Consider the following 16156-nt stretch of genomic DNA (forward strand, 5'->3'; position numbering starts at 1 on the left):
GGTGCTTTATCGTTGACATTTGATTTCCTTAGAACTAAATCAGGGTCACATCGTTATCGTAATATTTATTATGAAGTAACTATAGCAGTTCCCTTGAACTTCAATTTCCTTCAAAATAACCATGTAATTTAAAAGCTATTCGTGTAACCTACATAATTGTTTTTTTTTCTATTCTTTAGGAACTAGGGGAAATTACGTCAAATGCTCTATTTTTTTTTTAATTAGGCTACTATAGGTAATGTTTTATTGCTAGACAAAGTTCTCTTGACCATCATATTATCATAATTGATAATCTTATATCTCTAAACGAGCAATTTGACGACCGGATGGCTAAGTGGTTAGAGAACCTGACTACGAAGCTTGAGGTCCCGGGTTCGAATCCCGGCCGGTGCAGATATTTGTACGAATAATACGAATGTTTGTTCTCGGGTCTTGGATGTTTAATATGTACCTATTTTAGTATGTATTTATCTATATAAGTATGTTTATCCGTTGCCTAGTGTCCATAGTACAAGCTTTGCTTAGTTTGGGACTAGGTCAATTGGTGTCAAGTGTCCCATGATATTTATATTTATATTATTATTATTTATTTATATCATGTATATCTATTTATTTAAGATATACGTCCGAGTGCTCGCCACGCTAACGCCCAATAGACGACACCCTGCTGCCATCTCTATTGCTAGTGACAAAGATTAAAGATGCCAACTATTAAAGATGTTAACTTTTTTTTTGTTTTTTTTATTTATATATTTATTTAGTTTACGTTTAACTTTCAAGGCTTATAAATACGTATCTATACCAAAAAACACGATTTAACATAAAAAACCGGCCTAGAGCGTGTCGGACACGCGCAAAATAGGGTTCCGTAGCCATTACGAAACAATTAAGTAATATTTTTTTCTAAGGATTTCGTATTTTATACGGAATCTTCCAAGTTTAGGTATATTTTATACCTTAGGCTGCTATTTAAGAGTAAAACTACTAATAATTTTCAAGCAAACTTAGCCGTTATAGTTTTCCTTAAAAGTTTAATATACTTACTACCATCCTAATTTTTTTTTAAAATTTCCACCCAGCGATTTAGATTTTACAGGGGGGGACGCTCGATTTTAATGAAAATTTGCATTTTTAAAATTGATTATTTTGCAAAACAAATCACTGAATTCGAAAAATCGTTTTAGCAACCCCGTAATAGTTTTAAAAGACCTATCCAACGATATCACGCACTACAAGGTTGGATGAGAAAAAAAAATCAGCCCCACTTTACTTCTATGGGAGGTACCCTAAAAAAATTTTTTTTTGAATTTTTTTATTGGACCATTTTGTCGGTATTGTTTACATATATATTCGTGCAAAGTTACAGCTTTCTAGCATTGATAGTCCCTGAGCAAAGCCGCGGACGGACAGACAGACAGACAGACATGGCGAAACTAATAAGAGTTCCGTTTTTGCCATTTTGGCTACGGAACCCTAAAAACTCACTCACTTCACTTCACTTCACTCGAAATATCGAAATATCTTATATCTTTGATCTTTGATCTTTGATCTCGACTATACTTATACAATTTGACAAGTGTTTGTTTCGCTTGTGACAAACTAACATTCACCTTAACCGCGAATTAAAAGGTCATACTCGCATGACGTAGTTTTTCATTCCACAAACGAAGAGAGCATTGAACTTGATAATACTTGGTTGCAATTGCAATTATTAAGATTTTATCAATGTTTATGTTCTTCCTTGGTAAGTTTATGCATCTTTTTCTGCTGCACCTTTGCAAAACCGATTTTATCCATTTTATTTATTTATTTATATATTTATTCAGTCTTTTATAGCTACACTTGCACTGTTGTGTTTCGGCGTGGAGAGTAAGACAGCCGGTGAAATTACTGGCACTTGAGGTATTCCATCTTAGACCTTTAGGTTGGCAACGCATCTGCAATACCCCTGGTGTAGCAGATGTTTATGGCGTGGTGATCTCTTACCATCAAGGAGACCACTTGCTCGTTTGCCATCCAGTCGAATAAAAAAAAACAAGAAAGTCCGTATCTACTCTTTAATTACCTCTTTTGATATCAGATATACTGATATACTCTATTTCTTCTAGAAAAAGTTGGCAACCCTATTCCTAGAGAGCCCATGTTCAACTGTGGACGTCTTCCGGTTAATAATGATGATTATTATGACATTAACGTCTAAAACGTCTATTAAAGTCTAAACGATAACATTTAATTGTGGTGCGAATGCGTTTTATATTGCCTTTTAAGAGAAGTCTCTTCGTTCCATTCTCCATACAAACGTAGTCCCGATCTCATTTGAAAACTAGGCAACAGAAATAGATGAAATTTTGTAAGTATGGACTAGACGTAATTAATCTATGCCTGTGGTTTTTCAGATTTTCATAGAAATGTGTAATATTAGAATTACAGGAGCTCAAATTCGACAAAAAAAGATGCCAACTTTGCACGAGAATTACAGACTAATAAAGAATTTTTACAAAAATCGAAAAAACCACAGGCATAGAAAATATAATGAATATCTTGATTGTAAAATATCATTGATTTCTGTGCTTTACTTTTCGTATAATATGAGGACAACGAAACCCAAAATTCAACCGCCCAAATCTTGAAAAGCCTACAGCTATCTCGATATAAATTACGGACGTCGTTGCGGAAGGCATGGGGGGGGGACGGCTGCGAGCGCTTATGTCACGAGCGATAAAGACAGCAATACCTAAAACGAGTACCTAACGCGGCCGCACGGCCGGCAGGGAAACTTCTCTTTATACATCACCGTCATTATCACCCGCCTATACGTTCCAAAGCCGAACACAAGCCTCCACACGCTATTGTTGCATTTTTTAAATAATTAACATTATAAATTTCAGATAGGTTTCATTTTAAATGCAACAACAGAGTATTAAATTGTATCGCTTCAAATCATCCGGTATCCACTGACGTTCAAGGAAACGAAATAATTCCGCATGAAAACTTAAACGTACGCGCACGTGACCGCAATCTGAATGGGAATTCGCACGCCGGCGGCGCGGGCGCACGCTTTGTGACATAACGTACAGCGCACTAATAAACAGTAGCGCAACGCTCAACACAACGAATGAATAACTATAATATAAATAAATATGAAACTTGACACCTTTACGGTATTTGACTAGGTAAGTTTTAATTACATAATGAGGTACATACCGTACATATTTACACAGCGTACAAAATTTTCGGGTAGCGACCGTCCCTCTTCTAGGGACCAATCTGAAAACCAGCGCTGGGCATGCCTAGCATACGCTGAGATTGGGACCCATTGCCTAAAATTCTTAGTGTTTTTAGTTTTTAATAATTCGTTTTATCTCAATTTTATATGTTTTTATTTTTTTTTTTTGTGAGTTGTACTGAGCTAGGTTTTTTTTGGCAATAAAGATTATTTTACTTTACTTACTTTATTTTACTTTACATATCTCATAAGTCAAAGCTTGTCAATGTATGTTACGTTACAATACAATACACTCTTACTCTTACACCATATTCAAGATTGAAATAATTGCATGTGACGTCACAAGCAAGGACCTGCTTGTATAGAGGAAAAAGTTTTAGAAAGAGACCGAAATATATTTTTTCAAAAAAACACTATATATTCAATTTTCAACCGAATTATTTTTTAACCGAAAAACATTGCATATTATCTATATTTTCCTATAGTAGCCAAATTTTTATTTATTTATTTAAATTTTAATTAACGATAGCTTAACTATTGAGAACCGCTTTATCGAAAAAATATAACAATTGCCCTGTTCTTTGCTAATGGAGAGTTATTAATTTTCTCGATCAGCAATGTAACCTCCTGGGTTCAAAGTGATAATACTAGTACATATTGTTAGCAATAAAACATATCTTTTGAAAAAGGAATAAAGTGTCATTTTCTCTGTATCATTCAAATTTACAAAAAAAAAACTACTTTATCTATGAGACATTAAGTTTTAAATTTCGATGTCATATTTTGTTGTATCACCATACAGGAGGGTAATGCAAACATTTATTTGAAGTTTCAGAGGCAGAAAATGTTAGTGTCAGTTGTTGGCTTTGTTACAGATACATTGCGTGCCGAATTAATTTGTATAAAAAAAAAAATTTTTATCAGGTAATAATAATATCAGTTGTCGAATAGCGTATTCGTCATAACATAATTAATCTCATATAGTCGAGGCTTCGTACGGCTAGTTATGCTACTGTTCATTTTGAAGCTGTGTCAGACAGGATCGTGTGATGAATGATCATTGTTCAACTTTTTACATCGCATAATCAAGTTCAGGAGCAATTATCCTTATCTGAAAAATCGTTATTCATTTTTTAACTATCTTAGTTAAGAGGCACGTGCTCAGGACGTGGATACATCAGCAGTGTTTTATATCGTCAATACTTTAAAAAAAACTCTTATCTCAAAATGGATAATTTTTGTGAGTGCACTTTATGAGCACAAAGTAATATTCGATATACATCGATGCATCGAAAACATCGTTGTTTACAATGCGATACATCGAATCAATCCGATGTTTTGAAAAGCTATCGATATAGTCAAATAACCCACTCCTCATCATTCCCAGAGCAAGTGTCTATCGCTCGCGACATTTCCACGTTGTAGTTAACTATTCTTCATGAAAATGAAGAATTAAAATTAATTTATAACACGGACGGACATACGGACATAGTGTAACTGTGATGATTCCTAGTACAGTCAGCATCAAAAGTAGCGGATATTTTTTTTAGTTACTCTGTCGTTCATCAGTACATTTGTATGGTGTTAAGTGCGCTGCTGTAAAACGGCAAAGTATAAAAGTATGCAGCTATTTTTCATGCTGACCGTAGGACCAAGGAACCCTAAAAACGGCTAAATAGCTCGAGCATTATAGATCACTATTAACAAGGGTTGCTATTGCTAATGTTTGCCACTTGAAATACCGTTTAATACCACTTGTGTACATCAGCCAAATAAGTGGTCTATCATTTTTTAAACAAGTTCCTATCAAATGAATATGTCGCTAAAGTCGAACTTTCAAGTTGACAGACACGTCTATTTGCATTATTGTTTTATGACATGCAAACGATTATCAACTTTAGGATGGTAGACCAAGACAACATATTTGGCTGATGGTACCTATGCATAAACTACTTAGCACACCAGCCCAAGTCTAAAGCAGCATTTCCACCAGAGATGTGCGAGGATGTGTTGCGAGGAATATGTTTTTCATTAATCAATAGAAACGCTTCATTTACCTCGCTTCGCTCCACTCAGCTGTTTCCACCGAGATGAGCAGTGCGAGGATTGTATAAGAAACATTTCTATTGGTTAATGAAAAACACATCCCTCGCAACTCGCAACACATCCTCGCACATTATTGGTGGAAATGCTGCTTAACTGCTGGGCACAGGTGTCCACTGAGAATGAGTGAGATTTACAAAGATCCAGTCTTACGTCTAGACTAATCACTTTAATCAATTAATTATTGCTATAAGAACATAATTGATGCCTTAATTAAATATGTTAATTGATCGGCTGCAAAACAAGTTTGTTGATAAACAATTGATATCTGAAGTGGTTGTTATAAGAATCAAGTTTTATGTTGCGAAATTAATATGGGTGTTCTAAAATTCACATAAATTGTCAGCTCCGATTGGATTTTCGAAAATGTTTTCATCAAATTTATAATTTTTACCATAAAAATCACTAAAGGGTGTATACGATAAAATCCGGCCATGCCTAATCTGGTGTATCTTTGTAATGAATGCTAATTTTCAAGCAGCACTTTTTTTAAGTAATTAGGGGTTATGAAACTACATAATAAAAATATAATCATAATAAAAAGTTAGGGCGTCTGTGAGTTTTAGCTTTATATATTAGACTGTGCCTAAATTATTTTGTTCAGCATCTTCTGACGGTCTTTTCTAGGTTTTTATGTAAAGTTTGTATATATTTTTTGAAATTGGATAATCCACTTTATAGCTTATAACGTTGTCTTTTCACGACAGCTAATATTTTTCGAATTGACTTCAGATTGAGATAGTTTGGAAGTGTTTTAAATTTGGTGAATTTGCCTTTTTGACAGAAAGATGCCTCCCATATAAAAACTACTTGTGGTGCTTGGATTAGAAAGTTTTCCCGACTCCCCCAAGTAGAAAACAGTAACGTAATGATTTTTATTGGAAAGATAATATCCTAATGAGCGTAAAACAGCTTGTGAAAATACAATTGTGGCAATGAAGTTGAAAACGAGTGAAGATTATCAAAAGGCCACAGAACAGTAAGTTAGGTTAGAATTGCGATCTCAACAAAAATGAGTGGCCCCAAATAATATACGTATGAACATTAAGGTTGGTTAATTAACAACATTAATAATTATTCGATACATAGACTTTATTGTGTTGAATTGTACGAGACGATGTTTTATGTGCAATATTAAACTTTTCATTAAGTACATACATGGCTAGGTAGCTAACAGACTATTAAGTTTTTGGTAAAAAAATCATTTTAATACAAGCTTTTACCGTTTGTACCCAAATAAACATTAAAACATTTTTTTCTGACTGTACTTTTTGTCGACTTTACTTGCATTGTCACCCAAACTACATTTGTATACCTACCAAATTTCAAGTCGATGCCTTAATGAAGAGTTCCGTCCATCGGAAACGATCCTGGCCGGACTACCAGGATGTCACTACCAGATTACTGTATTGTCACACAATTTACATAAGTATGCCAAACTTCAAGTCAATCCGACTACTGGAAGTTGGTCGAATTTAACTTTTTGCAAGATTTGACTACAGACACAACGGGACAGGTGAAACTAAATAAAAGCTTGTAAAATGTATTTATTCCAGAAATTTAATTATCTAACGATAATTACACATCTAGCTAAAGTACGTCTAGAGGTACCATCAGCCAAATATGTGGTCTACGGTCTACCACCTTAAAAGTTGATAATCGTTTGCATGTCATAAAACAATAATGCCAATAGATGTCTGTCGACTTGAAAGTCCGACTTTAGCGACATATTCATTTGATAGGAACTTGTTTAAAAAAATTGTTAGACCACTTATTTGGCTGATGGTTCAGAACCGTAAAATAAACACTTGTGGTTTAAATTTAACTAACTATTGTGAATGCCAAATATTCAACTGTGTTTAGAAAAGCACAAATGGTCATAGATACTCGTATTTATTATGGTAATTTCGCGGCTCTAAAACCAACACCGTAGTTAAAACTAGCCACTTAGCGCCTACTAAAATTCAGGCAGCATTGCAACAGTATTATCCTTATAGGTTTATGACATACATAAAAAGGACCATTTGTATTGCTTGAAATAGTTAGTTACGTTAATATTATAATCGCATCGACCACCCAACAACATTTTTTGATAAATACCTACGTTTTTATATTGAAGAAAATAAATAATTCGCCTAAAATAAGAAATAGTTTTAAGAACGTACGTATATATTTAAATACTTTATTGTACATAAAACACAAAAATAATACAAAAAACTTATCCCTAAAAGAGATCTTTTCAAGCTAACCTAACGCTATCGTAAACGCTAAGCTAACGTAAAAATGGAGAAATAATTCGCTTGAAAATTGAATTTATTAGGGTTCCGGAGCCAAAATGGCTAAAACGGAACCCTTATAGTTTCGCCATGTCTGTCTGTCCGTCCGCGGCTTTGCTCAGGGACTATCAATGCTAGAAAGCTGTAATTTTGCACGGATATATATGTAAACTATGCCGACAAAAAGGTATAATAAAAAAATTCAAAATAAAAATTTTTAGGGTACCTCCCATAGATGTAAAGTGGGGGTGTTTTTTTTTCGTAATGGCTACGGAACCCTATTTCGGGCGTGTCCGACACGCTCTTGGCCGGTTTTTTTTATTTTTGGACGCTCCACTGTCTGTGGCAGTTATTAATGCAGGTGACTGTACCTGCATGGTTATGGGAGGTACCATCAGCCAAAGAAGTGGTCTATCAATTTTTACACAAGTTCCTATCAAATGAATATGTCGCTAAGTCGAACTTTCAAGCTGACAGACACGTCTATTGGCATTATTGTTTTATGTCATGCAAACAATTATCAACTTTAGGGTGGTAGACCACATATTTGGCGGCTGATGGTACTTCCGGTTTAAAGAACATTTATCATTTATTTATTTATGTCTAAAGAAATTACAGTCAACTTCACTTACAAGACAATTTCTACAGCTAGAATTACAATAATTATTACGTTTCGCAGTAGTTGATACATACAATGACTTCAAAATTTATCGGATAATAATTGGCCCATAGGACAAAAACCACAGGAAACGTGTGATTTCCATTGATTGCGAAGTCAAAATGTTATCTGTAATGAGTATAACAATATTATCGGGCATCTCATTCAACGTAAATTTTCATGTACAAAGCTCATTAATATAATTACAACTAAAATTACTGATAAATCGCTGTATCATTACGAGTATTTTAGTTTATTTTATTACACTTCCCGTTTAAATCCCTACTATATTATAATATTATAAATGCGAAAGTAACTCTGTCTGTCTCTCTGTTACGCTTTCACGTCGAAACCACTGAACCGATTTCGATGAAATTCGGTATATAGGTTTTTGAACCTCAAGGATCAACATAGGATACCTTTTATTCCGGTAGAGGGCGCCACCGCGCGATAACCTAGATCCGCGTAGACGAAGTCGCGGGCATAAGCTAGTGTAGGTATAAACGAAAAGTAAGTAACAAAAGGAGGTATTGTAGTACTATTCTGGACGCGTTTGAGGGTATCATCATTGTTTCCATGCAGTCTGCTGGAGATTGCCGAGCTAGGCAGTCGTGATAAAAAGATTATAAACACATTAGGAGGAAAACCTACAAAATGAACATCGAATGCAGCCTATAGTCCAGCTAGGTGTTTACACAGGTGTACCCTAGACCTAGAATAGTTAAACGCTAAGGGCTAGAATTTAGCAGGTCACGGTTGACAGCCGGACTCGCCTTGGACAAGCTCATTACTGCAGTTAACATAGCTTAAACTCGTTTATTGATAAAAATGCAATTGTGCTAATTGCACGATCTGTCCGTGAGATATCACGGCAAGCTGATATATTAAGATAATGGAAATTATGTGTTTTATCTAATCAGATAATTAATGAATCATATCTGGCTAGATAATACACTTCATCTCCGGTCATTGCCCATATCGGCTCAACAATTGTGCGACTAGATAAGCACCCCTCTGGTCTGTACCTATATGTCTCTCTGATCTAGATAGATTAGATATGTAGATTTTATTATTAACAATAAAACCATGGCTCTATAAGAAAAGTCAAAAGCCAAATAAAAACAAATAAAAAATGAAAAATAATTGTAAATAAATAAACGGAAAACAAAGTCAGGTACAGAACAAAACCAAACAGACAAAGATCACACATTATACAGGGTGTTAAATCAGACGTAATACAAAATTACTGTTTCGAGCTCAGTTTAAGGTGGGTAATAATAATATAATGCATTAACTCTGTTGTTGAAATTAGTCTGATGAAATTTGCGATTTCCATACATTGTTCATGATTTCTTATTTCAATAATGTATAGAAACAACATTTTTTTTTTCAGACTTATTTCAACAACAGAATTAATGCATTATATTATTATTACCCAGATTCAACTGAGCACGAAACACTAATTTTGTATTACGTCTTATGTAACACCTGTCTGTATATAGGAAGTCATGTGATGAAATGAAGAAACGGCGCTGACTCAGCTGCTATACCTACTGCTGGGCACAGGAATCCTCTTAGATTGAGAAGGGCTGGACTGTAGTCCCCATGCGAGCCTAATGCGAATCGGGAACTTCACACATACCATTGAATTGCTTCGCAAATGTATACAGACATGCTCGTGATGCGAGCCCGGTTTGAACCCACGATCCTGTACTTGAGAGGCCATAGATAAAACCACGATAAAACCATTAGGATATCACGGCTATCTTTATCACAAATATGTCTATAGTATTTAGGATAGAGCAATATTACGAAATACAATCCATATAACTTGTTTTAAACAAACCCATTAAGAACCTCAAACACTAACAAAATGAAGTCAAAATATGCTAAGCTATTTGCAAATAACCAAGTTGACATAGCCTAAATTTTCAATGTCAAATTTAAGTAAGGATAAATAGCTCGTCAAAAATAACTATTCAGACAGGCTACCGCTCAACAGCTGATTTGGCAATACACGGCACTAGACATCGAAAAATCGGAACAATCGGAATCGGAAGTATGTATTATGGTCATATATATAGTAGTTTATTTATTTATATTGTAGTTTATGTATTATATTGTTTAAAGCACTGTATAGTAGCTTCCATTATTTTAACTCTTAAACTCACCCTTTGTCGGACCCTAACGTATTGCTCCTCTCCTCTCATCCACTCAAAGGTTGACTGGTAGAGATCCCTTAAAGGGATAAGTCCGCCTTTGTACAAGTATCTTAAAGTTTGTCAGTTGTATTTTGTTAATTTTCTTTTGTACAATTTAGAGTTTACATACATACATACATACATACAATCTAAATTTATGCCCATCTATATTTAATACTCTCAAACGAGCAATTATATTTTAAATTTCTTTTTTATTTCGGGCAACTTGGAAACGGTTAGACCCTCGGTTCTTAACCTTTGTGGCTGGCGACCCAAAGTATAAATATATTTGAAGACTGCGACCCTAAAAATATTTGAAAAATTGTCATTTTAAAAATATTTTTTTTTTTATATATTTAAACCCGCGACCCGAGGTTGCTAGACCATTTTGATGAAATGTGCTAAGTCAGGGTTTTCGGTGGCGAACAATCGATTTAACCGGGTCTTAAGTCTCTGAAAACGCTTGTTTCGAGTTTTAGCAAGAGCGAAGCTCAGTCGACCAGGTACTGATAATAAATGAGACTGAATGTTCGTGCGTACGAAGGCTTGTAATTATACTTATGAAAGAAAATGCATTCCTGAGCCAACAATGTAAGATGCGCTCAGCCACTCGTCCATAAATCTTTTGTGCATGGAAGGTCACATAAATGCATACAATTGTAATAAAGTACATTAGATAACAATTCGCTTAGTCACATCATTACGCATCTAAAACTAAGATGATATATTATATAAATAGTAGGAATTACTGTTTCCACGACATTTTCCGTTGTCATCTTGTTTGGAGCTAAACGATTTCTTGTCTCAATTAAGATTACCGAAGTTATACTTAAATTGAATAAAACACGGGTGTTATTGATAAGTCATAATAATTAAGGTGCTAAATAGTTTACCGGAAATATGATTTAGAAGGTCGATTATATCATCAACATATAGCACAAACAAAATAATAAGATTACGTATGAGGTGGATGAGGGACTTGTCAAGTTATTCAAGTAAATAAATAAATATATAAGTCACCATCGCGGCTAGATAATAAAGTTAAAGCCCCACAGCGTCTCTGACAACCTTTGAACAGTAAAATTGTTCATAAAAGAGACTTCGCCGCAGGCGCGGATCCAGACCTCAAAAAAGGTTGTGGTCACAGCCACCCGAAAATCGGCCAAGCGCGAGTCGGAGTACGAACTAGTTCATGAACAATCATGAACAATTTTTGGAAATGTGTTGTCATAGGTCTATTAGGGTTGTGTTGTGGGCATGCCCATCGTGCCCACAACGGCGGATCCGCAATTGCTTGGCCGGTACAAGCTAAAGCTACTGACTACTAACTAAAAATGGTCCCAAAGAAAGATCAGCTTCGTTTGCAAGACCGGCAGTTTTTGCTGATTTGGGACCATTTCGTAATATGCACATTACATTCTTTTCCATGTCATCAAGAATAAATGTTTTCATTCTTTCTCTCTAACTATCGAGTCATCCCAAAAGACAAAAACAATCCAAAAGCATAACTGTCTTAACTATCTTGCTATTCTTGCTATACATACCCACCATAATTACATTTATACCGGTTTTTTTCCAGCCCCAACTGATATCGGCAGCCGGCTACCCAACAGAGAAGCACCGGGCCAGAACCCCTGATGGCTACATCCTCCAAATGCACAGGATTCCAACAGGCGTGCGCACCCCGCGGCGCTCGGATTCTTCCAAGGGGAAGCGAGCAGTTCTGGTGGTCCATGGGCTGTTGGGTTGCAGTGGGGACTTTGTCATCATGGGGCCAGAAAGAAGTCTTGGTAAGGACCATCTATTTATATGGATTTGTTAGACAAGTAAGAAGTGGCAATGGCGGGCGGACATCACTCGAAGGACACATAAACGTGGGGGGGAGAAAAGGTTTGAGTAATATCTGATATGCTCCACCGGCACGACCGATACGCGCGACTTGGTCCGGCGATTATTTTTTCTGTTCATTGCACCAGCTTCCACACAACCATTGTGTGTCGAACGACTCGGCCACGCAATTAACATAGAAAACACTCACCGCACTGTCATCGGGTAACTGCTATAAGAAATAAGAACAGGGTTGCATAGGATATTTTTGAATGCTTTGTTTTATCAGATGGTCTTCTACAACTCATGATTGGCAATGTCGCTGGCAAGAAACACGTAGACCATCAAAAGTTATGGCTGAGGAATCTTCAAGAGTGAATCGAGATGGCGAGTGTATTCATCTTAAGAAGTTCTATCAGGTCTTATTGCCAGTTAACTAAATCTGAATCCTCAAGATTGCTTAGGTCCCTTTTCTAATTGGTTCGCAATTCGCAATGATAACATTTATGTCGTTGCTCTTTTCAGCCTACATTTTAGCTGACGCTGGTTACGACGTGTGGCTGGGAAACCTTAGAGGCAACACGTATACCACACACCAGAATCTGTCAAGGAATGATAAAGAATTCTGGGAATACAGGTAAAATAGCAAACAGTAGTAACAGTTAGTAAATTTAATAGGATTCCATACCTCTAAAGGAAAACAGAAACCTTTAGGGATCTTTTCATTGTATTCTTCAGAACGTCACCCCATCTATATGTATTCATCACATAGATGGGCAACAGTAGTCTGTAAAATCACTTCCGTGAAATTTTCTAGCGCACTCGCTAGCACTTTTCGACATCTGTTGCTATAAATAAATCTTCATTAATAAAGAGCGTTTATACCTCCTGAGCTGGCAACGTTGCATTTTTGTTAGTTTTTCTGGATTATTCCATAAAAAAATATTGAAAATTAAAGATGTGGTCTGATAGAACTCTTCTTAATGTATAAGTTAATGTGTCTACTCCAATAATTATTTGTGATAGACTATTATTCTCTTTAAACACCGTTAATAAACATTTGTTCGTTTTTGAAGAATATAAAAGTCTATTGCGAATAATTATTGGAGTAGACACATTAACTTATATATTAAAAATAGTTCTATCAGACCACATTTTTAATTTTCATTGAATTCTTATGAAATAATCGAGAAAAAATAACAAAAATGCAACGTTGCCAGCTCAGGAGGTATAGACGCTCTTAAAACTAATAATTAACACGTTTCAGTTTCCACGAGCACGGCAAATATGACATCCCAAGCATGATAGACAAGGTGCTCAACGTGACAGGGCTCCCAAAGATCATGTACATTGGTTACTCCATGGGCACTACCAGCTTCTTCACCATGACGGCCCAACGGCCAGAATATAATGACAAGATCATAGCCATGGTGGCCCTTGCACCGGCCGTGTACATGGACAACATAAAGCCTTTGATGGAGTTGTTGATCAAGAGATTGAATGTGCCGGTAAGTTCCATTGTATAACTTAATATCTTCAAGTCCTCACTCTTCACTCTTAGGCACTTGTCCCACTGCCGACGATGAGCGAGAAGCGAGCAGAGCGAGTAACTAGAAAAGAGCGGGCGAGCAGTGAAAAGCGAGTGTTCGAGCATGACGGGCGATTACTCGCTCTACTCGCTCGAGCCGGGCGGCCGCCAAGCTTACAGCGCTGAGCGACTATAGCTGAGCTAGTTTTATAGCTCAGCGAGTATTAGCTTTTGTCGCTGCGACAAATGATGTAAGAGCGAGTTCTCGCCGGCAGTGTGAACCGCCAGCGATCAAATATTAATATATGTCTCTTTTACTCACACAGGATCTTATATCTTTTGTTCGTTTCTTGAGCGAGAAAATAGTCGATAGCCAATCGTTTCCTCGCCGGCGGTGAGACAACTGCCTTATACACCCGCACAAAGCGTTTTCACTGCTCTTTAATTATTCTGACAGCTACAAGAATTGGAATTCCCTGTTTGAATCTACGTCCCCTGGAGATTGCAATGTGGTTTTCTTGAAAACTAGGGTGAATGGGCGAATTCTGATTCTGAACTGTCTTGATGCCAATCTGCTCTCTGATGTCAGAAAATTACGCCAACTTTCGTTTTTATCACAAGCTTTTATTTAACTTGCAACGTTTGTTTTGTATGTTTGCTAAAGTTTAACCATGTCACTTCATTGTGGCGTTCTAAGGGGGAGGCCTTTGTCCAGCATTGGACTTCTTGGACTTTCAGTGGTCCGATATGTTCTAAATTTAGTGCAAATATTATTATGTTGGTTGGAGGTGAATGCAAGTACCTACTGTAAGTACTGGTAGTACTGTGTTTGTTAGTATACAAGATGATGCCATAAAAAAAAACAGAAAACAGTGACGTTCTTTCGAGGGTCAATTAATGTTCAATCAAGAGTTGTTGGATAACAACAGCTTTGCAGCAACAGCAGGGTCTTTGCAAGCGTCTTACGTACCCTGTAGTATTTCTAACCTTCACGAACTGTCTGAATTGAGTGACTAACTTTTATTCCCTTATTTCAGGAAACCATGCGTACCCGTGGCATGATATCAGTGAATCTCGCGCAAAACGTCATGAGCACGGTCATAGGCAGCTTGTGCAACCCGAGGTCACCGCAGGACCTGTGTCTGAGCATAGTCTACAGCATAGTTGGAGAAGACTTCGAGCAGAACGATGCGGTGAGTGATGTGGAAGATTTTTTTATCCGCAAAGCTAATGTGCTTAGGCATAGGTGCTCCGTGTGGGCGATAACGCATCCTGGTGGGCAAAAGGCTTTCAGTGCGGCCACTGGTATAAAATATCATCATCGTTATAGTCCGAAAAATTAAAACCTAGTACTTATCCTGTGTTATGTTATTTTCATGTGTTTTTACGTACAATAAAGAGTTTTACAATACAATACAATACTTTTAGTACTACCCGACCAAGCTAAGTTTGTACCTACCTCGCGTCTTAACAAGAACAGTTCAAAAATGTTAAATTCAACAAATAGGAGACGAAAAATCGTAAGACGCGTATCGGCGACCAAGATGCTAACCGTACTAACGCGACAGGGTGGTCGAGGCGCGGGAAGGTGAGGGGTGAAGGAGCGACCATACCGCTGCTTAAAAAACGGCGACGGTACGAAATCGCAGTGACGCATCGTATGCGCTGCGCACCGTTTTTAGGGTTCCGGAGCCAAAATGGCAAAAACGGAACCCTAAAAACGCATTTTTGCATGCTTTCCACACCGCTGCTTAAAATACGCAAACGGTGCGGAATCGCAGTGACGCGCCCGTAAACGTCGCGAGTTTTGTTCGGTAAAGTCCTGACGTTTACGGCACGTCACTGCGATTCCGTATTTTAAGCAGCGGTGTGGAGAGCATGCGATAAAAACGGTGCGCATACGATGCATCACTGCGATTCCGTACCGTCACCGTTTATTAAGCGTGTGGCCGCTCCTTGAAGCGGGCGGGATTTCGCATTCCAGCGAGATGCAAACAGCTTGGTCGGGATGTACATTATGTTGTTTAAAACGCCATTCCCTATTTGAATTAATTGGAAATTAATCCTCCTTCTCCTCCAAGAACAAACTTTGGAAATAGAAATTAGAAAGGAAAGAATTTCTGTGAATAATTTTTAAATGATTGTGAACATTGTTTGCAGGAAATGTCAAGCATTGTAATGGCTAGATTCCAGCCAGCTTCGTGGCGGCAGTTGGAACATTTCGCTAAAATAGCTATGACGGGTAAGTTAATACTAGGTATTATTTAACTTCTCATTTGTATGTATGTATATCCCATGCCCACATACATTAAGGTATAGTTCAAATCTCGCAAGTAA

General features: G+C 36.9%; 1 protein-coding gene across 1 annotated transcript in view; it reads left to right on the forward strand.

Moving 5' to 3' along the window:
- Window positions 1-16156, forward strand: part of LOC141431784 (lipase 3-like) — a 34269-nt gene that overhangs the window by 16920 nt on the left and 1193 nt on the right. The window contains exons 2-6 of the mRNA XM_074092964.1: window positions 12044-12254; window positions 12817-12928; window positions 13559-13799; window positions 14857-15012; window positions 15980-16061. Of these exons, the coding sequence (XP_073949065.1) occupies window positions 12044-12254; window positions 12817-12928; window positions 13559-13799; window positions 14857-15012; window positions 15980-16061 (802 nt within the window). The remainder of the gene's footprint in view (window positions 1-12043; window positions 12255-12816; window positions 12929-13558; window positions 13800-14856; window positions 15013-15979; window positions 16062-16156) is intronic.

Source organism: Choristoneura fumiferana, chromosome 10 (assembly GCF_025370935.1).
Source record: "Choristoneura fumiferana chromosome 10, NRCan_CFum_1, whole genome shotgun sequence".
In the NCBI taxonomy this organism is placed as follows: Eukaryota; Metazoa; Arthropoda; class Insecta; order Lepidoptera; family Tortricidae; genus Choristoneura; species Choristoneura fumiferana.